The 22,769-nt window shown below is 46.8% G+C and overlaps 1 protein-coding gene across 2 annotated transcripts in view; it reads left to right on the forward strand.

Annotated features, from left to right (window-relative positions):
• The window catches only part of clec16a (C-type lectin domain containing 16A), a gene marked incomplete at its 5' end in the record, with an annotated part of 102,213 nt that overhangs the window by 3,984 nt on the left and 75,460 nt on the right, over positions 1–22,769 (forward strand). For both annotated transcript variants that reach the window (XM_083648493.1, XM_083648494.1), the window contains 7 exons: positions 611–744; positions 3,664–3,812; positions 7,832–7,937; positions 13,671–13,794; positions 14,181–14,355; positions 15,647–15,697; positions 17,666–17,782. In XM_083648493.1, coding sequence (XP_083504619.1) covers positions 611–744; positions 3,664–3,812; positions 7,832–7,937; positions 13,671–13,794; positions 14,181–14,355; positions 15,647–15,697; positions 17,666–17,782 — 856 coding nt within the window. The remainder of the gene's footprint in view (positions 1–610; positions 745–3,663; positions 3,813–7,831; positions 7,938–13,670; positions 13,795–14,180; positions 14,356–15,646; positions 15,698–17,665; positions 17,783–22,769) is intronic.

The raw sequence follows: 22,769 nt of genomic DNA on the forward strand, positions 1-22,769 counted from the left end.
ATGATGACTATTTTGGGACTCGCCGCGCGGTGTCTGAGCGTCACTCGCCAGAACGTCAAATCTAGTCACGTTTGGCGCTTAGCGACTGTTCATTTTGGGCCCCGGTGAGATCGAACGCTTACACTCTTTCTAATCACTGAAGGAATGCATTTGCAGACTTTCAGCAAGTTTAGTCACGGACGTGAACTCATTCAGCCAGCATTCTTGATGTAATGGCTTCAGTCGCACCCAGGCACCCAGAGCCATCAGTCACATCATGTCACCGCCTCCCTCTCTCCCAGCGCTCCCGCCTTCATTACATGACCCGGAGAGGAAATGGCCTAAATGATCATTTAATAGAGCAGAAAGACTCGCATGATGTGGAAGGAGAACTTTCAAGTGCTGACAGAATGAGGTAGTAAGCTGTCATCCTAAATCCCTCACTTCCAGGCTCATAGTTTCTGGACAGTTTTGTGTGAATTGCTGAGATGCAATCAGGATCAGGATGCCATGATAATGTAGTTCCATTTCCAGACAATGTCTTGATGATGTTAATCGTTTGTGTTTGTGTGTGTGTGTGTGTGTGTGTGTGTGTGTGTGTGTGTGTGTGTGTGTGTGTGTGTGTGGTTAGCTTCTTCCTGGAGAAGAACATGTTTGCCTTCTTCCTGAACATCTTACGTCAGAAGTCTGGTCGTTACGTCTGTGTCCAGCTCCTCCAGACCCTCAACATACTGTTTGAGAACATCAGCCACGAGACCTCCCTATGTAAGTCTTTGTACACACAGGTGTGTGTGTACACACACACACACACACACACACACACACACACACACACACACAATTATACAATTACCATAACAATATATTAAAAAAAATCATGATTAAAAGGTAATCAAAAATTTGGAGTTCAGCACTTTTTTGCCTCCAGGCTGCTGTTCGCACCAATATTGAATTTTCAGTTTTTCCTTATAACACAAACAACAACAAGCTCGGACAGTAAAAGAAAAAAAAGGCATACTTATATACATACATGTGTACAAGAACGGGCTACCAGCCGCGTAAAGTGCTTGCGTGCTTTAAAACAATGTTGTGCATCATGGGGTCTCACAGTGGTGTAGTCCCGGCAGTACGCGTGGGAACGGCGTTCCCATACTTCTCCAAGCAGTGTTTTGTGTGTGTCAACGTGTGTGTGTATGTGGAGCCAATAAAACGAGTGAATCTGGACAAAGTTGTCATTCGTCTATATTTAAGGTGGGCTGAATGATTCACATGGCATCAACTCGTGAGTCGTGGCTTGAAGGAAGAAGGAAACGTTCCACCTTAAATTTAAGGTGGGCTGAATGATTCACATGGTATCAACTCTGGCTTGAAGGAAGAGGGAAACACTCCACCGGTCCACCTTAACACGTTAACTGCCAGCGACGTATGCATACGTCAAGCAGAATCCAACCGTTAACTGCCAGCGACGTATGGATACGTCAAAAAAATAGTTTTTTTTTTTTTGACGGTGGATCCTTGATCTGGCCCTTTTGCATCTTCTATTATACTGTTAGAGCCGCCGGGCGTGTGCAATCCATTCCGCCGACCCACTGAGTGGCGACGGTGCTCTCCTGGCTAGAGAAAGGAAAGCATTTTTTTAACTTGTCAAGCCATTCTCAGCCCAGCCATTCTCCTTTTCGCGCTGATTGCTGGCGATGCGGGATTGCAAATTTACATAATAGATTCAGCCGATCTACTATGATCGGGTGATAGATTACAGGTGGAGGAACACACTTTGAAACACGCAGCATAAATATGACCAGAATCGCAAAAGCTTCTCTCAACCAAAACTCCAAACGAGCGAGTCCATCCCGACTTCCTCAAACAGCGGCCCAGACATGCAGGCACAGGAGAGCAGCAAAGCACTGACTGGTGACAAGCTTGTCCGCCCACGGAGGGCGGAGTTGAAGCAACTCGAGAGGGAGGGAGAGAGAGAGAGAGAGAGAGAGAGAGAGAGAGAGAGGGAGGGAGAGCGAGAGGGAGGGAGAGAGAGAGAGAGAGCGAGAGGGGGAGGGAGAGAGAGAGAGAGAGAGCCAAAAATGAATGGTTAAAGTGACAGTTCCATCCAATTTCACAAAAAGCCGTTTATCTCTGAATATTCTTTTTCACGCTAAAACCATGCTGTATTCAACTGCTAATGCTTACATAACTACTAACTCTACAAACTAACTCTTTTAGACAGAGAAAGTACACATTCTATTAGTACTTTTGAGATATTGTATGTTCACAAACTCCAAGCTGAAACGAATCCTCGGCTCTTATAAAATGAGCCATAATCCTCAAAAAACGGCTTGGCAGAAGCTACCTACAGCAAAAAAAAAACGTCTGGCAGTCAATGTGTTAACTAGCTAGTAGTGGCATTTTAAGCATCAAAATGTTTTTTTTCTCCCAGTACCTGACGAGATAACAAGTAAAGATGAAAAGGCAGCCAAACATCCTTTCATTTTTCGGACCAGTTGCGAAAAAGGTACGTTTACAATCATTTAGAAACAATGTTAAAAGCTGTTTTGGCACCAGGCAGGCACATGCCCCCTGGGCCAAATCAGCTACACACGGAAGCACACCGGTCCGGTTTCTCAGTTTCTGCACATGCGCAAGCGGTGTACATTTTACTATGGAGTGCACGTTACATTACCGAGATTTATTTTCAATTAACGCTAATCAAAAGTTAGCGTTAATCACCAGATTGCAATTTGCAACGCCAGAATTTGCCACAAAATGGTAAGTTACTTGCTAAAAATGCCAGCCGCCGTGCCAAATGATCAATTATGCAGCCTTGTGCAACTTGCGTGATGCTTGAGACTTGTTTAGCTTAGCTGTTTGTGATAACTGACTCTGTCATGGGCTACTTCTGCAGTGTCTAGAGGACACAATAAATGATGTGTGTGTGTCAGTGTAGTGTGTGTGCGTGCGGGGGGACCTGTGCGTGTGCTGGGGGAGGGGGGTGTTCCGCAAATAGGTGCGTTCCCTCACTTCTCAAGATAGCACTACACCTCTGGGGTCTCACTCAACGGGGCCATGAAAAATCAGCTGGGCAAGTCACTTGTCATTCTTAATCTTAACCTCATCAAAGTAGGCCCAAAACGGGTCCCGGATAGTTGAGAATCTTATAAGCGAGTTGGCTCTCAGGAACCGGAGTCTCTCCAACTGTATAACCGAGATCATGTCCACCAACCACAGCTGAAAAGAAGGTGGCGAGGGGGACTTCCGTTCCTTCAGAGTGAGTTTCTTGGCGACAGTTGTCAGCTGTAGGGAAGTTCAGGCTGCTGTTTCGTGTTTAGATCTACAGTAGGTCAATCTGCTTAGTCTTAGCTTGAAGATCTCTCCGCCATGTTTATTGTTTATAAGAGTCACTGCACAAGTCCCGCCTCTCTGGTGATCTGATTGGACAATAAAGAAAAATAAGATGCATCCTGTATGATCCTGTATGACCGTGACCCAACTCAGTCTCATAAAGCCAACATTTATTTATTTATTTATTTATCTAAGATAGTGACAATACATATTAATGAACATTTTCATGTAAATATGCTAGATTATAGCCAGATGCTAGTTTCCATCTGTAGTCCCTTGGCAGATTGATGTTGAAAACAATTAAATGTACACGAACTAGACAATAAAGATCCTCTCCTCTCCTCTCCTCAGACTACCTGTTGTCCAACAACCACGTCAACTCCATCATCGTCCACAAGTTTGACTTCTCGGATGAGGAGATCATGGCCTACTACATCTCCTTCCTCAAGACCCTGTCACTCAAGCTCAACAGCCACACCGTGCACTTCTTCTATAACGAGGTGAGGGAGGGATGGATGAGAGGGAGGGAGAGATAACGAGCTGAGGCATGGACGGATGAGAGGGAGAGAGAAATAACGAGCTGAGGGATGGACAGATGAGAGGGAGAGAGAGATAACGAGCTGATGGACGGATGAGAGGGAGAGAGAGAGATAACGAGCTGATGGACGGATGAGAGGGAGAGAGAGATAACGAGCTGATGGATGGATGGATGAGAGGGAGAGAGAGAGAGAGATAACGAGCTGAGGGATGGACAGATGAGAGGGAGAGAGAGATAACGAGCTGATGGACAGATGAGAGGGAGAGAGAGATAACGAGCTGATGGATGGACGGATGAGAGGGAGAGAGATAACGAGCTGATGGATGGACAGATGAGAGGGAGAGAGAGAGATAACGAGCTGAGGGATGGACAGATGAGAGGGAGAGAGAGAGATAACGAGCTGATGGACAGATGAGAGGGAGAGAGAGAGATAACGAGCTGAGGGACAGATGAGAGGGAGAGAGAGATATAACGAGCTGAGGCATGGACGGATGAGAGGGAGAGAGAGATAACGAGCTGAGGGATGGACTGATGAGAGGGAGAGAGAGATATGGAACAAATGGCGGAAAACAGAAGGGGCTGTCAGTTAAAGTCAAGAACCGCATCGTGTCCGTAACAGGAAGAGAGGCCGAGAAAGAATGGAGTGAAGCGATTAGGGCTGCCCTCGACCAAAGATTATCCTGGTCGACCAGAAATACATCACAACTCCGACCAATCGATTGGTCGAAACGGGGTCCCAAAAAACAAACCAACAAAAAACACTTTTTTTTGCAGTGTACTTTTATTTTTTTTATTTTTTTGCAATGTACTTTTTATTTTTTTATTTTTTTGCAATGTACTTTTTTTCTTATTTTGTGCAGTGTACTACTGACTACTGAGTGCACTATACCTGATAGCTTGTAATTTTAAATAGCCTGCTAACTATGGTTAGCCTCTCTACTAGCCTAGGTCACTTCCTGTGTGTGCTTCTAGAAAAGGTCCGTGTGGCAACTTGCACGTTACTTCGTTCCGGATCGCTTTTCTTGTTATGAAATTGAATCTCTCCTAATGAAATTATTAACACCAGCGATTGCTCGACCAACGTGAATCTCGTCGACCAAGAGCACGTCGACCGACCAATCGACCCGGAAGGGGCAGCCCTAGAAGCGATGAATTAGTGAAACATATTGCGGAGAACGAGAGAAACCGACAGACTGTCTTGTCAGATTGGACAGCCGTAACTGTGCAGCACTTGTTTAAGAGGAGGGAGAGGCAGAGGGACGTCCTGTACTGTAGGGATGAGAAAGAAGGGTTCGAAAGAAAGTCAAGAGGAAAAATATGGAAGGAGTACCAAGCTTCCCAATTTTCTTTTCTTTTCTAAATTGCGATAGTCCATAGGGCTGTGCAATTCATCACATTTTAATCTCAATTTCAATTTTGGCTTCCCACAATTATGAAAATAAGATAATCGAGACAAAACAAATTTTTGATATATATCATTTATTTTAGTTGGCTACTTATTTATATATTCTTTCTTTGTTTTTCAGTTAAATTGTATTTAAATGTAAGAGAAATTCAGTATAAAAAAAGGCGTTTTTTCAAGTTCAATAAATGCACCATTTTGCCAAAGTCAATGAGTAATCGCAAATCATCACGATCTCAATATTTTAGTCAAAATAATCGTAATTATGATTTTTGCCATAATCGAGCAGCCCTAATAGGCCATAAAACGTGTGGCTTTGTTGGTCCAATACAAAGTCCTCGTTCAGCAGAGATCTGATCATAACTGCATCCAGTGGCTTTATCTGTTTCTTTTGCTCTTTTTATCATGATGATCATAAATCAGTTCAAAGTTAACTTGACCTGACCAATCTGATTTAACTGACCAAGTCTTTGATAGGGAACAGCTGTGTGTGTGTGTGTGTCTGTGTGTGTGTGTGTGTGTGTGTGTGATGCATAACATCCTAATACCCTCTGATGTTATTAACCCTTAATGTTCCAGCAGCATGATTTACAGTAGCCTTGGCCTGTGTGTCCTGGGGAAAGTTATTGGTGTACTGTCGATGGTAGCGCTCTGCGTGCCCCTGAAGCCAAAAGCAGACCCACTGTGTAGATCTGACAGGTGTTTATATGCCGAAGTAACCTATGGTAGATTTGTATGAAATGTCTATAGATCTAGAGTTATAAGCCACTTGGTTGGTCAATTTGACGGCAGAACACGGCCTATTTTTTTTTTGCTTCACAAAAGCAATACTCATCTGTCAGATCGACACACGTGCTATTTTACAGACTTAAAATCTTGGCTTGCTTTTGGTGTCAGGGTCAGATTTCTTCATTCGCCACGACCTCCCGGTGACCTTTTGAACTCTGACCCTTGACTGTGATTGGCCGGAGGTCTCGGCGACTGAGGAACGGCCAGGTCGAGGAACAGGCACTGACACAGAGAGAGACATGACTGTAAGATGCAGAGCTGCAGACTGTACTAAACGTACTAAATTGACTAAATAACTTACATTTACTAAATTCAACACACTGGCACGTTGCAACATGTTGACCAAGTCATAAGATACTGTTGTTGTTCTAAAATTCAACAATCACTGCAGTCATTTTGCATCCAACCTCCAGCTAAAGTGGTTTTGTTGGCACCATTCTGTCAGGAATCAGGATGGGTCACCACAAGGGCCAAAAAAAAACACCCCAAATCAATAGCTGGCAGATTTAATTGTGCCACAAACTGATCTTTTGATCCATAATAGACTGTAGATGAGCCCAGAACAGAACACACTCAAGATCATTTTTCATATCCTTGTAAGTCCATATGATTTCATTGTTGCCACTTCTAATGAGCTGCTACAGCTATTACAAAGACTCATTGAAACCCTACAAATTCACTTGGATTTGAGTGAACTAATCCTGGTCCAATAGGCAGCGCTGATTATTCAATTAAGTTACTTTCAATCTCATACTGTTTTACAGTCATTGTTGTCTATCCTACATGTTGAAAGGAAATTTCAAATCTTTTCACCTTTAGTCCCCAACAGCAGTTCTCTACCTAATATCTATCCATACTATCCTATGTACTGTACAAAAGCAATGTATTCCAGTATTACGAGATGTTTTAGACTAGACCTTTTCTCTCTTATTGTAATAGTTACTCTTCCATGAATTAATTATTTCTCTATCCTAATCCTGTTTCCCATTCAAATTGGAATACTACATACTATTGCTGAGAACAGTTTGGGATACATTTACAGTAGATCTATTCTATTATTGTTGATCTAGAATTGTATTTGAACAGAAATGGAATGACAAATATATTCCCAAGGAATGTAGAACACTTTCTCAAATAAATGGCAGAACTATGGTAGATGGCAGCAGGCTACTCTCCAATAATCCTCTCAAGTACTGTATTGACCAAGTACTGTATTGACATCATTTCAGGTTTCAAGACAATGCTGACAATAGCCACCAGAAGCAGTGCAAATTTGACCTAGTTCACAAGTGGCAAAGCAAATACAGAATGTAATCTCTGTCCACAGGGAACACGTGACAGTAAGTACATTGTACAACTGTAGAGCAATCAAAGCCACTTGAACAAACATAAATAGACATAGTGTACCTTTTCAGTGTTGAATGAGCCTAAAAATGGCTACACTTTACAGACTGAAATGAATAATTGAATTGTCATTTTATCCACCGGTCATATCGGCAGAAACGTTCGTTTCGGGCCGATGCCGATATTTCATTTTAAGGCCTTTATCGTCCGATACGGACGACGTGCCGTTTGTGGATCCCTACCAGAAGTGATGTCACACTTGAGAGGACAATAGTCTTTTTCCTATCCAATGAGAATATACGAGGCAGCATCTCTGTTCCCCTCAGCCCATCTCTCTCTCTCTCTCTCTCTGTGGTTGTTTTGTGGCCTGAGCGCCGCAGTGCAGCGCAGTGCCTTGCTCACCGGCGCCCCCCCCCCCCCCCCCTCTCTCTGTCTCCCACACACAGCACACTAATGACTTTGCCCTGTACACCGAGGCCATTAAGTTTTTCAACCACCCCGAAAGCATGGTCCGCATCGCAGTCCGCACCATCACACTCAACGTCTACAAAGGTGAGTGCCGGGAAACACGCATGCACACTCGCACGCACACACACACACACGGTACACGTGCACACACACACACACACACACGCGTGCACACACACGGGATGCCGCGACTGCCTAACGGTGAAAACACCGCACGCGTCTCCTGCATGTAAGCTGCGCGGCGCGACCATTTGCGACCTTGTGCGCAGCCATTAGGACACCATGTTAACAGATCTGTCAGTCCACACCGAATTGCGCGCAGCGCGCCGCTCAGCCCAGCTCAGCGGCCGTTCAGGTCAGCCTGGATTTCTATTTTCCTGCGCGGCCGTCTGCGCCCGTGAGCGACTCTGTCAAGCAGAACAGATCAGATAAGGGCAGACAGGAACTCCGAAACCGGACATTCGTCAAATAAAACCAATTTCAAAGTAAAATAATGTTTATTTGCGTTGTTGATTGCCCCTTTGGAAGTGTGAAAAGAGAGAAAGAGCAGTGGGAGAGGGGGAGCGGCTTCTAGGGGCTCGTTGCCTGCGGAGCAACAAGTAGAGAGCTAGGACTCGCCTTCTCTCTACAACAGCACGCACTGGGAAAACGGGAGGAGAACAGACAAATATGATGCAATTGCATTTTATAACGATGGTAGCCATTAACTGTTATCCCAAACATATTACTTTAGATATTTATGTCGTCATTTACTACCCATGATAACGAAGACAGGAGATCTGGGGCAAAATACATAGCGGACGAGCAGAGCGCGCAAAGTGAGCTGCGCTCTCTGTGTGGACACTTTAAGCGACTTCTGCGCGGAGGTGCGCTGCGCGGCGCATGCGCGCAAGTTTCGCGTCCGGTATGTCCCCAGCGTAATGCTTCATCCTCTTCCCTTCTTCTTGCTGCTGCTTCTGGTGCATGGGCATGAATAACAGGTAACATGGACGATGACATCGACCATCGTGATAGGTCGACCCCCCATCGACCTCTGAGCCTTCTACATCGGATCATCATAATTAATTATCTGTTCGAATTAAAATTGTGCAGTTTTAATAATAAAAAAGGCCAAGTCCACTTACCGTGACGCGCAGGGGACGTGCGGGCGACATTAAACAAGCGCACCCAGTTCAGTTCAGAGAAGCCTCCCCTCCCCCTCCTCCGCTCTATTGCTTCTCTGAACTGGGTGCGCTTGTTTAATGTCGCTGGGGCGTCCCCCGCGCGTGAGAAGTCGGTTGTGTTATTGTGAAAACTTTTTAAGACAAAGAAGAAACTTCACGTTCTTTCATGTTTTCAACCCAAAAAAAAAGTCAGTACAAGTCTTCAACTGTGAATTTAACTCGCCTGTTTCCAAAGTGAAAGTTGGAGTCGCTCCATAGATACAGCAGCTGTAGCCTCAACGCGAGACTCATCAGTCATTTCTTCTCAACTCTCTCATTAGGTTCAAAAGCCCACGCGAATCTAATGTTATATCAGCCAGTAATTCAGTCAGTTTTCTGCCAGCTAGTTAAATTCAACACACACACACACAGTTGGTGAGGATCTGTAACGTTAACGTTAGTTGTTTTGCGCCGTTCAAATTGCTGGTAGTGACAGCCCCACTGCTTCAGTCGCCTGGCTCTGTGCTGTTAGTCAACTATATCTTCTTTATACATAACATTACCACCGCATAGAGTCACTGCAATGTGTCAACTATATCTCCCTTCTCTAATCCTGCATGCAACACTCTTCATACGTCAAGTCATAGTTGTTTGTGTAATTGTACATTGAGTGTAGAGGCGTTGTCAACAGTCATTACAGTTAGCGCTACTAACTCCAGTGTTTGACTTAGTAGCTGTTTACTCTATATATTATAATGTCATGTCTGATTGTGTGGGGATCGGGGGATGTCATTATCGGGCGAGCTGGCTATGCTGTGGTCAGGAAGCAGCCAAAGAGGCTAGACCTAACACCTAGGGGTGTGACCATTGAGATTTTGAATGCATTGTTATTTGTATAGTATACAATTTGGCCTTAGTGAATTTTAGATGCAAGTTTTAATAACCAAACTTTACATTTTACACTTGTTGAAACGACATCAAAGAGAAGGTTTCGCCATAAAAAAGTATCATGCTGTGATGGAACCGATTGATTTAGCACATCATGTGTGGTTGGTGTTTCCTCTTTGTGTTGATTCCTCGGGCCATGCACTGCAAAAAATTAGAACCTTGGCAAGGGATTTTGTCCCCGTATCCACACTTAATCAAGCTAGTTATGCCCATATGAGGCATTATGGTTTCGGGTTGTTGATGTACGTCCGTCCGTCCGTCCGATGTTCGTTAACGCAATATCTCAGGAACGCCTTGACGGGATTTCGGCACATTTGGCTCAAACGTCCACTTGGACTCAAGGATGAACCGATTACATTTTGGTGGTCAAAGCCAGGTCAAGGTCACTCACTGTGACCTCACGAACGCCATTTTCGGTAAGATGCTTTAACAGAAAAAACTCTGAAATAATAACGGATCAAATCACTTGCCAAGATTGTAGTTTTCTTCCCGGTGTGGTTTCTTTGTTTAGATATCTCCAGGTTCGTTCCCAACCTTCACCAGCCACCCCACAGCTACACCCCTTTACTCACATTAACCCTGTGTCTGTTTCCCCCTCTCCCTCCTCCTCCTCTTCACCCACTCTCTCTCTCTCTCTCTCTCCCTCCCCTCCCTCCCTCTGCGCGCCCAATCTGCCTAACTCCAGTCTCATGTAAGTTGGTTCCATTCACTAGTCTTCTTCTTTGGGCTGGGTATCATTGGAACATTGGTCTCTTTCGTCTGTTTATTTTTTATTTTTTTTATGCTGTACCAGTTATAGAATTAGAACCTTAAGGCAGCTCTTTCTGTGTAATATCTGTCAGTGTTTTTCACACAAAATGTTAATGCCTCCTAATATATATTGATTCCAAAAGTTTGCTTTGATACAGATCATGTGGTATCCCGTTTTCGATACCCAGCCCCACCTCTTCCTATTGCTCTATTTGTTATAAATGTACAGATATGGATATCCTTGTAATTCTTGTTGTAAATTATTCTGTATCGCCCACACACACACATGCAGAGAAACATTCCTTTTTCCATCTTCTTGGGTTAATTGCTTCCACAGGTCCTTGTTGTTTTGGTGAGGGGGTTACTGTTGTTTACTTGTGGGTGTGTGGTGGTGATTGTTGTTTTGGTGAGGGGGTTACTGTTGTTTACTTGTGCGTGTGTGGTCCTGATTGTTGTTTTGGTGATGGGGTTACTGTTGTTTACTTGTGCGTGTGTGGTCCTGATTGTTGTTTTGGTGATGGGGTTATTGTTGTTTACTTGTGGGTGTGTGGTGCTGATTGTTGTTTTGGTGATGGGGTTACTGTTGTTTACTTGTGCGTGTGTGGTGCTGATTGTTGTTTTGGTGATGGGGTTACTGTTGTTTACTTGTGGGTGTGTGGTGCTGATTGTTGTTTTGGTGATGGGGTTACTGTTGTTTACTTGTGCGTGTGTGGTCCTGATTGTTGTTTTGGTGATGGGGTTATTGTTGTTTACTTGTGGGTGTGTGGTGCTGATTGTTGTTTTGGTGATGGGGTTACTGTTGTTTACTTGTGCGTGTGTGGTGCTGATTGTTGTTTTGGTGATGGGGTTACTGTTGTTTACTTGTGGGTGTGTGGTGCTGATTGTTGTTTTGGTGATGGGGTTACTGTTGTTTACTTGTGGGTGTGTGGTGCTGATTGTTGTTTTGGTGATGGGGTTATTGTTGTTTACTTGTGGGTGTGTGGTGCTGATTGTTGTTTTGGTGATGGGGTTACTGTTGTTTACTTGTGGGTGTGTGGTGCTGATTGTTGTTTTGGTGAGGGGGTTATTGTTGTTTACTTGTGGGTGTGTGATGGTGATTGTTGTTTTGGTGATGGGGTTATTGTTGTTTACTTGTGGGTGTGTGGTGCTGATTGTTGTTTTGGTGATGGGGTTATTGTTGTTTACTTGTGGGTGTGTGGTGCTGATTGTTGTTTTGGTGAGGGGGTTATTGTTGTTTACTTGTGGGTAGAGCTGTGCATCTTCACTGATCTCACGATTCGATACGATTCGATTATACAAGTCTACGATTCGATTCGATTCGATTATACGATGCATCTTAACACATTCACTGCCAGCCGTTTTTTTTTTACTGTAGGTAGGTTCTGCCAGAGGGTTTTTTTGAGGATTCTGGCTCATTTTACAAGAGCCGAGGATTATTTTCTGCTTGGAGTTTGTGAACACAAAGTTCACAAAAGTACTAATAGAATGTGTGCTTTCTCTGTCTAAAAGAGTTAGTTTGTAGAGTTAGTAGTTATGTAGATATTAGCCGTTGAGTACAGCATGGTTTCAGCGTCTGAGAGTGAAAGCTGAGATAATCGCAGTTTTGTGAAATTCAATCAAACAGGCAGAACAGTCACTTTAACCATTTATTTTTGGCATCAGTGAGAGATCAGACATCTAAACAATATAGTTCTGAACGCCCTCTCCTTCAAACTCCTCCCTCCGTGGGCGTGTCTGGTGGCTTTCAGCCTGCGTTTGTCACAAGCGAGTGTTCTGCTGCTGCTGCTGCTGCTGCGAGTTTGAGCAGCCTCCCTCCCTGGCAGCGAGTGTGGATAGGGCTCACTTGTTTCTTGGGTTTGAGAGCTTTGATGAAGCTTTGTGCGATTCTAGGCTTTATGCTGCGTGTTTCAAACTGTGTTTTCCACCCAGTCTATTTTTGGAATCCCCCACCGCCAGCTCCCAGCGCGATAATGCGCGAAAGTGAAAGCGTTTTCGCCAATCCATTTTACAGTAGAGAATGGTTTCCTCGCGCGTTACCCTACAGTTTTGGCTCTGCTTTTCCTAGTGTGGAGAGCACTGTCGCCACTTAGTGGGTCCGTGGAATGGGTTGTACACGTTCGCTGACTCCAATATTTTTTATAGGAGACGGGGGGAGCGTTGATCCACGCCCGACCGTCAATTTTTTTTTTTTTTTTTTTAAGACGAGATATCTCGTCTTTGGCAGTCAACGGTTGGATTCTGTAAGACGAGATATCTCGTCATTGGCAGTGAACGTGTTAAATCGATGCATCACTTTTTCCGCAATACATGATTTATTTTTTCTCACTTTCTTTTTTCTCACTGTGTGGCTACTTTTAAAATAAAAGTGCATTTGGAATTGCATTGTATTATGATCCATAATTAAAATAAACAACTGCATGTACTTACATTCTATTTTATTTGATTATTAAAAAAAAAAAAAAATTTAATAATCGATTTTTGATATTTGTTAATCGATTCAGAATCGTCCTATTAAGCATCGCGATGCATCTCTGAATCGATTATTTTCGGCAGCTCTACTTGTGGGTGTGTGATGGTGATTGTTGTTTTGGTGATGGGGTTATTGTTGTTTACTTGTGGGTGTGTGGTGGTGATTGTTGTTTTGGTGATGGGGTTATTGTTGTTTACTTGTGGGTGTGTGGTGGTGGTCTACACTGCCCTCCTCCCCGGCTTGAGTTAGTCTAGTCTATCCTGCCCTCCCCTTCCCGGCTTGAGTTGGTCTAGTCTACCCTGCCCTCCTCCCCGGCTTGAGTTGGTCTAGTCTAGTCTTTGCTTTATCACATTTCTGTAATGGGTCACAAGGTGTGTGTGGGTGGGTGGGTGGGTGTGTGCGTGGGTGGGTGTGTTTTTGTGTGTGTTTGTACACGTGTTACCTGTGGGTAACCATGGTAACGGGCCCCTTTCGCTGACCCCTGACCCCCCCCCCCATCCTCTCCAGTGGACAACCAGCACATGCTGCACTACATCCGAGACAAGACGGCCGTGCCGTACTTCAGCAACCTGGTGTGGTTCATCGGCAGCCACGTCATCGAGCTGGACAAGTGTGTGCAGACTGACGAAGAGTAAGTCAATTGCGGCCTGTTATTCTCACTGTGGCCTCTAGGTGTCAGGCTTGTTTCAGGTTTGACAGATGAAGTTGGGCTTTGGTGTTTGTGTCCACACTCCACCGCATTATCGTGGTGCTTATTAGATTACAGTTTTACACAAGTACCTGATAATATGTGTTTTAGGGTTTTAAAATGTCAAATTCTTATGCTATAGTATTGCTATTATCAAGGGGCATATATGCTGTCTATCTTCACCTCCATTTTATCAACTTTCAAGCACATTTCTGCCTGAGTTTCTAAACCTGAACGTACGTGTGTGTGTGTGTGTGTGTGTGTGTGTGTGTGTGTGTGTGTGTGTGTGTGTGTGTCTCTGTCTGTCTGTCTGTCTGTCTCTCCTCCAGACACAGGAACAGAGGGAAGCTTAGTGACCTGGTGGCGGAGCACCTGGACCATCTCCACTACCTGAACGACATCCTCACCATCAGCTGTGAGTTCCTCAACGACGTCCTGACTGACCACCTCCTCAACCGCCTCTTCCTGCCCCTCTACGTCTACTCGCTGGTCAGCCCCGAGACAGTGCGTCTGTTTTTGTTTGTTTATATATATATATATATATATATATATATATATATATATGCACATACCTATATATATATATATATATATATATATATATATATATATATATATATATATATATATATATGTACATATGTACATACCGTATATGTATATATATATATATATATATATATATATATATGTATGTATGTATGTACATATATATATGTACATATATATATGTATATATATATATCGCCGCTGTCGTTCCAGGACCTCGAATTTCCAAAACAGACACTTTTCAGGAAGTAAAAAAAACCTGTTTGCTCTTAAACTACTGGACCAAATGTCGTCCAAGTTGGCACATGTCTTAATTATAGTTAGTTTCCCGCTGAATGTGTCATTACTTTATAAATATCTTACCTGGATAAGCTCAAATGATGTTGTTTATAATATCAGTCCGACTTGGAAGCGCTTTCTCACGGCCAGTCAAGCGGGAGGCAGTCGCATGCTCATGCACGAGCCCCCAAGCTCCAGGCCGCAGGGGCGCGCGCAGGAACAGCAGCATTGCCCCTCGCCTCTCATGGCCGAATGGGGGCTTTCGCATGGGGTGAGAAATAGTCTGACATAACGTAACGTTAACGTTACTTTATTCTCGTCAGAAAGCACTCCGATTTGCATGTTAAAACAAGTTTGCAGCCTAGGAATAACTGGAAAACATTTGATTGATATATTAACGTCAGAGGAAGCCAGGATTAGTCAAAACGATATGAGAAATACACAGCACGTCTGCCGTGTGTCTTTTCCGGGTTTATTGTCCTGCGTGGGGGGGTACACACGGAGGTAGGGGACGAATTTCGAGGTTTGACTGACAGATTGAGGGCGAATGGCGTTACGAGATTTACTCACAAGCTCGTTTTAATGCTTTTCCATTGGTTGCATTTGTTAAAAACCACACAGACGTGAAGGGTGACCAATGGCATTGATTCATGACAAAAAATAAAAAAGTGAAAAAAGGCACATTCGAGGTCCTGGAACGACAGCGACGATATATATATATATATATATATATATATATATATATAATTATATAATTTTATATAATGTAATTTCACACATTTCTTCTTCTTTTAGCTTATTTTATCTTGATTATTTTTCATATTTTATCTTGCCATTATGTATTTTACTATGACCAAACTCTGCATTTATAAGTGCAATATAAGTGCAATATAAATAAAGTAGGCTATATGGTTACTATGACATGTGGAAGTGTGACCTGCCCTTTTCTTCTGCTTGTGATTTTCAGTGTGAAGAGCGAAAGATCAACCCTCAGGTGTCCCTCTACCTTCTTTCTCAAGTAAGAAACACACACACACACACGCATAGACTGTACTGTGCGCTATAGGTCATAAATCCTGCCCCTCCGTTTTTGTTGATGGGGACATGAGCCAAACTAAAAAAAATCAAAGTACACAAAGATGGTCAAAGTCATTTTATGTACGGTAGTTGTTATCACGCCGATGTAGCCTCTGATCTCTTTTTTATACGTTTGTTTTTAGCAGCAACCAGCAGCTCTAGAAGCTCTTGGCATGGAGGTCAATGGGTGCAGGGTGGTAGAGGCAGAGCAGGGTGGGCTGCCCCTGGTGGTAGAGGCAGAACAGGGTGGGCTGCCCCTGGTGGTAGAGGCAGAGCAGGGTAGGCCCTGGTGGTAGAGGCAGAGCAGGGTAGGCTGCCCCTGGTGGTAGAGGCAGAGTAGGGTAGGCTGCCCCTGGTGGTAGAGGCAGAGTAGGGTAGGCTGCCCCTGGTGGTAGAGGCAGAGTAGGGTAGGCTGCCCCTGGTGGTAGAGGCAGAGCAGGGTGGGCTGCCCCTGGTGGTAGAGGCAGAGCAGGGTGGGCTGCCCCTGGTGGTAGAGGCAGAGCAGGGTGGGCTGCCCCTGGTGGTAGAGGCAGAGTAGGGTAGGCTGCCCCTGGTGGTAGAGGCAGAGCAGGGTAGGCTGCCCCTGGTGGTAGAGGCAGAGCAGGGTAGGCTGCCCCTGGTGGTAGAGGCAGAGCAGGGTAGGTTGCCCCTGGTGGTAGAGGCAGAGTAGGGTAGGCTGCCCCTGGTGGTAGAGGCAGAGCAGGGTGGGCTGCCCCTGGTGGTAGAGGCAGAGCAGGGTGGGCTGCCCCTGGTGGTAGAGGCAGAGCAGGGTGGGCTGCCCCTGGTGGTAGAGGCAGAGCAGGGTGGGCTGCCCCTGGTGGTAGAGGCAGAGCAGGGTAGGCTGCCCCTGGTGGTAGAGGCAGAGCAGGGTAGGCCCTGGTGGTAGAGGCAGAGCAGGGTAGGCTGCCCCTGGTGGTAGAGGCAGAGTAGGGTAGGCTGCCCCTGGTGGTAGAGGCAGAGCAGGGTGGGCTGCCCCTGGTGGTAGAGGCAGAGCAGGGTGGGCTGCCCCTGGTGGTAGAGGCAGAGTAGGGTGGGCTGCCCCTGGTGGTAGAGGCAGAGCAGGGTGGGCTGCCCCTGGTGGTAGAGGCAGAGTAGGGTAGGCTGCCCCTGGTGGTAGAGGCAGAGCAGGGTGGGCTGCCCCTGGTGGTAGAGGAAGAGTAGGGTAGGTTGCCCCTGGTGGTAGAGGCAGAGCAGGGTGGGCTGCCCCTGGTGGTAGAGGCAGAGCAGGGTAAGCTGCCCCTGGTGGTAGAGGCAGAGTAGGGTAGGCTGCCCCTGGTGGTAGAGGCAGAGCAGGGTAGGCTGCCCCTGGTGGTAGAGGCAGAGTAGGGTAGGCTGCCCCTGGTGGTAGAGGCAGAGTAGGGTAGGCTGCCCCTGGTGGTAGAGGCAGAGCAGGGTAGGCTGCCCCTGGTGGTAGAGGCAGAGTAGGGTAGGCTGCCCCTGGTGGTAGAGGCAGAGTAGGGTAGGCTGCCCCTGGTGGTAGAGGCTTTACTATTAGACTCTACTCTGCAGACTCTGCTCCCAACATGGCAGACAGCAGCACCGCTGAGCGGGCTCATCAGCCTCACTCTACTCTGCAGACTCTGCTCCCAACATGGCAGACAGCAGCACCGCTGAGCGGGCTCATCAGCCTCACTCTACTCTGCAGACTCTGCTCCCAAATGACGTCAAACAAGCAAGATGGCAGCACTGCTATCTGGGATATGTAGTCTCCACTTGCATAGCGAGAGGAAGTGGAGACGCCTCGTCCGTATTTACAATGGCAGCCACCACTTAAGTACTGCTATATTCTGGATGTGACTGCTGTGTTCATTGACTGTTTACTGTGTGTGTGTGTGTGTGTGTGTGTGTGTGTGTGTGTGTGTGTGTGTGTGTGTGTGTGTGCGTGCGTGCGTGCGTGTGTGTGCCACAGGTCTTTCTGATTATCCACTATCGGCCGCTGGTTAACGCCCTGGCTGACGTCATCCTCAACGGAGACTTGTCCGTCTTCACTCTGCAGACGGACACACACAGCACACACAAGAACACGGTGAGAGACACACACACACACACACATACGTGCACACACACGCACGCACGCACACACACACACACACACAGCAGGGTTCCAGTAGAGAGTGTAGGTGGTAGTGAGAGCAGAGCACAGGGTCATGGTTTTCTCCGTGATTCGCCCACATCAAGGCATCAATATGCAGATCACCACATTGTGCTCTTTTTTCTCTTCTCACTCGCTTTCACTCGTCTGTCTGTCTGTCTGTCTGTCTGTCTGTCTGTCTGTCTGTCTCTCTGTCTGTCTCTCTGTCTGTCTGTCTGCCTGTCTGTCTGTCTCTCTGTCTGCCTGTCTGTCTGTCTGTCTGTCTCTCTGTCTGCCTGTCTGCCTGTCTGTCTGTCTGTCTGTCTGTCTGTCTGTCTGTCTGCCTCTCTGTCTGTCTGTCTGTCAGCCTGTCTGTCTGTCTGTCTGTCTGTCTGTCAGCCTGTCTGTCTGTCTCTCTGTCTGCCTGTCTGCCTGTCTGTCTGTCTCTCTGTCTGCCTGTCTGCCTGTCTGTCTGTCTGTCTGTCTGTCTGTCTGTCTGTCTGTCTGTCTGCCTGTCTGTCTGCCTGTCTGTCTGTCTGCCTGTCTCTCTGTCTGTCTGTCTGCCTGTCTGTCTGCCTGTCTGTCTGTCTGTCTGCCTGCCTCTCTGTCTGTCTGTCTCTCTGTCTGTCTGCCTGTCTGTCTGCCTGCCTGTCTGTCTGTCTGTCTGTCTGTCTGACTCTCTCTCTCTGTACCTCCCTCCCCTTCTTTCCCCCTTCTCTTCCCCATCTGATTGCCCTTGTCTCTTTTTTACTTCTCTCCCTCCTCTCTCTCTCCCCTCTCTCTCTCCCCCCCCTCTCTCTCTCTCTCTCTCTCCCCCCTCTCTCCCCCCCCCCTCTCTCTCTCTCTCTCTCTCCCCCCTCTCTCTCTCCCTCCTCTCTCTCTCTCTCTCTCCCCCCTCTCTCTCTCCCCTCTCTCTCTCTCCCCCCCCCCTCTCTCTCTCTCTCTTTCTCTCTCTGACCATCTGCTTGTGAAGCCACGTGGTTGTGCTGAGGTAGTGAGCGTTTCTCAGAACCCTTGTGGTTTTTCTCTGCTGTGTGTGTGTGTGTGTGTGTGTGAGTGTGTGTGTGTGTGTGTGTTGTAAGAAGCAGCCTGCCTTTTCAGAGAATGCGAGTGGGGGCGGGTCTACGGCCAGGTGCTCTGTGACAGACTCATCTGAACACTGGGTCTACAGCCAGGTGCTCTGTGACAGACTCATCTGAACACTGGGTCTATGGTCAGGTGCTCTGTGACAGACTCATCTGAACACTGGGTCTATGGTCAGGTGCTCTGTGACAGACTCATCTGAACACTGGGTCTATGGTCAGGTGCTCTGTGACAGACTCATCTGAACACTGGGTCTATGACCAGGTGCTCTGTGACAGACTCATCTGAACACTGGGTCTATGGTCAGGTGCTCTGTGACAGACTCATCTGAACACTGGGTCTATGGTCAGGTGCTCTGTGACAGACTCATCTGAACACTGTTGGTCTATGGTCAGGTGCTCTGTGACAGACTCATCTGAACACTGGGTCTATGGTCAGGTGCTCTGTGACAGACTCATCTGAACACTGGGTCTACAGCCAGGTGCTCTGTGACAGACTCATCTGAACACTGGGTCTATGGCCAGGTGCTCTGTGACAGACTCATCTGAACACTGGGTCTATGGCCAGGTGCTCTGTGACAGACTCATCTGAACACTGGGTCTATGGCCAGGTGCTCTGTGACAGACTCATCTGAACACTGGGTCTATGGCCAGGTGCTCTGTGACAGACTCATCTGAACACTGTGGGTCTACAGCCAGGTGCTCTGTGACAGACTCATCTGAACACTGTGGGTCTACAGCCAGGTGCTCTGTGACAGACTCATCTGAACACTGGGTCTACAGCCAGGTGCTCTGTGACAGACTCATCTGAACACTGTTGGTCTATGGTCAGGTGCTCTGTGACAGACTCATCTGAACACTGTTGGTCTATGGTCAGGTGCTCTGTGACAGACTCATCTGAACACTGGGTCTATGGTCAGGTGCTCTGTGACAGACTCATCTGAACACTGTGGGTCTACAGCCAGGTGCTCTGTGACAGACTCATCTGAACACTGTGGGTCTACAGCCAGGTGCTCTGTGACAGACTCATCTGAACACTGGGTCTATGGTCAGGTGCTCTGTGACAGACTCATCTGAACACTGGGTCTATGGTCAGGTGCTCTGTGACAGACTCATCTGAACACTGGGTCTATGACCAGGTGCTCTGTGACAGACTCATCTGAACACTGGGTCTATGACCAGGTGCTCTGTGACAGACTCATCTGAACACTGGGTCTATGACCAGGTGCTCTGTGACAGACTCATCTGAACACTGGGTCTACAGCCAGGTGCTCTGTGACAGACTCATCTGAACACTGTGGGTCTATGGTCAGGTGCTCTGTGACAGACTCATCTGAACACTGGGTCTACAGCCAGGTGCTCTGTGACAGACTCATCTGAACACTGTGGGTCTATGGTCAGGTGCTCTGTGACAGACTCATCTGAACACTGGGTCTATGACCAGGTGCTCTGTGACAGACTCATCTGAACACTGTGGGTCTATGGTCAGGTGCTCTGTGACAGACTCATCTGAACACTGGGTCTATGGTCAGGTGCTCTGTGACAGACTCATCTGAACACTGGGTCTATGGCCAGGTGCTCTGTGACAGACTCATCTGAACACTGGGTCTATGGCCAGGTGCTCTGTGGCAGACTCATCTGAACACTGGGTCTATGGCCAGGTGCTCTGTGGCAGACTCATCTGAACACTGGGTCTATGGCCAGGTGCTCTGTGACAGACTCATCTGAACACTGGGTCTATGGCCAGGTGCTCTGTGGCAGACTCATCTGAACACTGGGTCTATGGCCAGGTGCTCTGTGGCAGACTCATCTGAACACTGGGTCTATGGCCAGGTGCTCTGTGACAGACTCATCTGAACACTGGGTCTATGGCCAGGTGCTCTGTGACAGACTCATCTGAACACTGGGTCTATGGTCAGGTGCTCTGTGACAGACTCATCTGAACACTGGGTCTATGGTCAGGTGCTCTGTGACAGACTCATCTGAACACTGGGTCTACGGCCAGGTGCTCTGTGACAGACTCGTCTGAACGGAGCATCTTCACAGCAGCAGCGTAGCATTGTAATGAATTGCTCCTTGTTGGTGCCATTGCATGCACCTCATTGGCTTTTGTATATGTAACATACTAGGCATCTCGCGTGATACGCATGCTCGATTCCTAGGCTCGCCCGCTGCGCAGCCTCGCCCGCCCTGCAGCTCACATACGCAGCTCGCACGCTCACGGCCGCTGTGCGGGCTCACTGCTCTTATGACATCACTGATGATGTCACAATACATTAGGGGATGGTGGCGCAGTCGGTAGCGCTGTCGCCTCACAGTTAGAAGGTCCTGAGTTCGATTCACGCCTGGGACACTGTGGGCGCTGTGGTTGTGTTCCCCCCATATCTTCAGTGCCTACTGCCCAGGTGGGTTATCTCGTCGTAAGGGCCTTTCTCTCTGTGTGGAGTTTGCATGTTCTCCCCGTGCTCCCCCAGGGGGTTCCTCCGTATATAACCCCCCCACTAAAAACATGCAGAAGATCAGATCGTCATCGTCATCCGACCAGTGACGACAACATCCGAAGTTGGTCCCCGGGCGCTGTACGAGAAAGCGACCACTGCTCCTGGCCTGCCCCCCGGAGGAAAGGACATGCCTGGATGGGTTAAAGGCAGAGGACACTTTTCACCGGCCACCGTCAGCATGAGTGTGTTGTGGCCGCATGCATGTGTTGTGGTGTTCGTGTGACAATAAAAGACGGGCTTGTCCGTTACGACAGAGAGTTTTTTTTACAATGCCTGAGTGACATCACTTCCAGGACAAAACTGAAGCAGAGAACAGACAGACACGAAACCGAGAACAAACAGAAATAGTACGTGTGACCATCAAATTCAAATGAATCATCCATAATGTGGAAATCAGATCAATATGTGCGGTGTGTTTAAGTAGGCTATAGGCTCAGCTACAGTACACAGCAGCTATGCACAACAGACCCTGGCAGCTGCTTTCCCCTGGATGTGTTTCACATCAGGCCAGAGCAGAGAGAACTCTTCAGTAGCTATATGCATGCTAGCTGTATAAAAGCAGGCTAAAAACACGGCTGATATTGATTTGATTTTGAGATTATGGACGATGCAGTTGAATTTGATGGCCGCACATATTTATTTGAGCCGGTCCGGAATAATGCCATGGATTACACCTGAGCAGAATGGATTACACCTGAGCAGCATGGATTACACCTGAGCAGCATGGATTACACCTGAGCAGCATGGATTACACCTGAGCAGCGGTGGAATGGCATCTCCTGTAGATTGTCTGTATGATATAATAAGCATATGAGCCGCTGAGTGTGGGAAAATAAGCGGACATAAATCGAAGCATTTCACATGCCCCGAATTCCTCGTTTTCAGCTCGCAGGTCAAAACAGATGAACGTTTCCGTGCCTGTTTATAAAACTGAAGTTATCAGGGTCAATTAAAAATCATATTTAAAGCTGGAAATAAAGCCATTAAAGCCAGGAAAAGACATATCACAATATCACCATATCCAAAATGTAAGACCATATCTAGTCTCATATCACCATATCATTAATATTGCCCAACCCTAATATATATATAAATCTTTATTCAGGAGTTCACAGGGGATCCATAGAAAAACATTACATACTGACATAAAAAAGAACCTAATAGACACGTCTCTCATTTGATTTACCGTCGATGGCGCAGGTGGTCAGGTGGGTCTTCTCGTTTTGTCTGTGATGTGGCAGGAAGTGAGGTCACACGGCGGAACACACTGACAGAGCCCCTAACCCAGATCTCTTTCCTGGAAGAGGATTGTGCACGCGGGGAGGGGGGTCGCTGATGATGCACTCTTAAACCTGCTCA

The sequence above is a fragment of the Poromitra crassiceps genome, assembly GCF_964638095.1.
Source record: "Poromitra crassiceps genome assembly, chromosome: 13".
In the NCBI taxonomy this organism is placed as follows: domain Eukaryota; kingdom Metazoa; phylum Chordata; class Actinopteri; order Beryciformes; family Melamphaidae; genus Poromitra; species Poromitra crassiceps.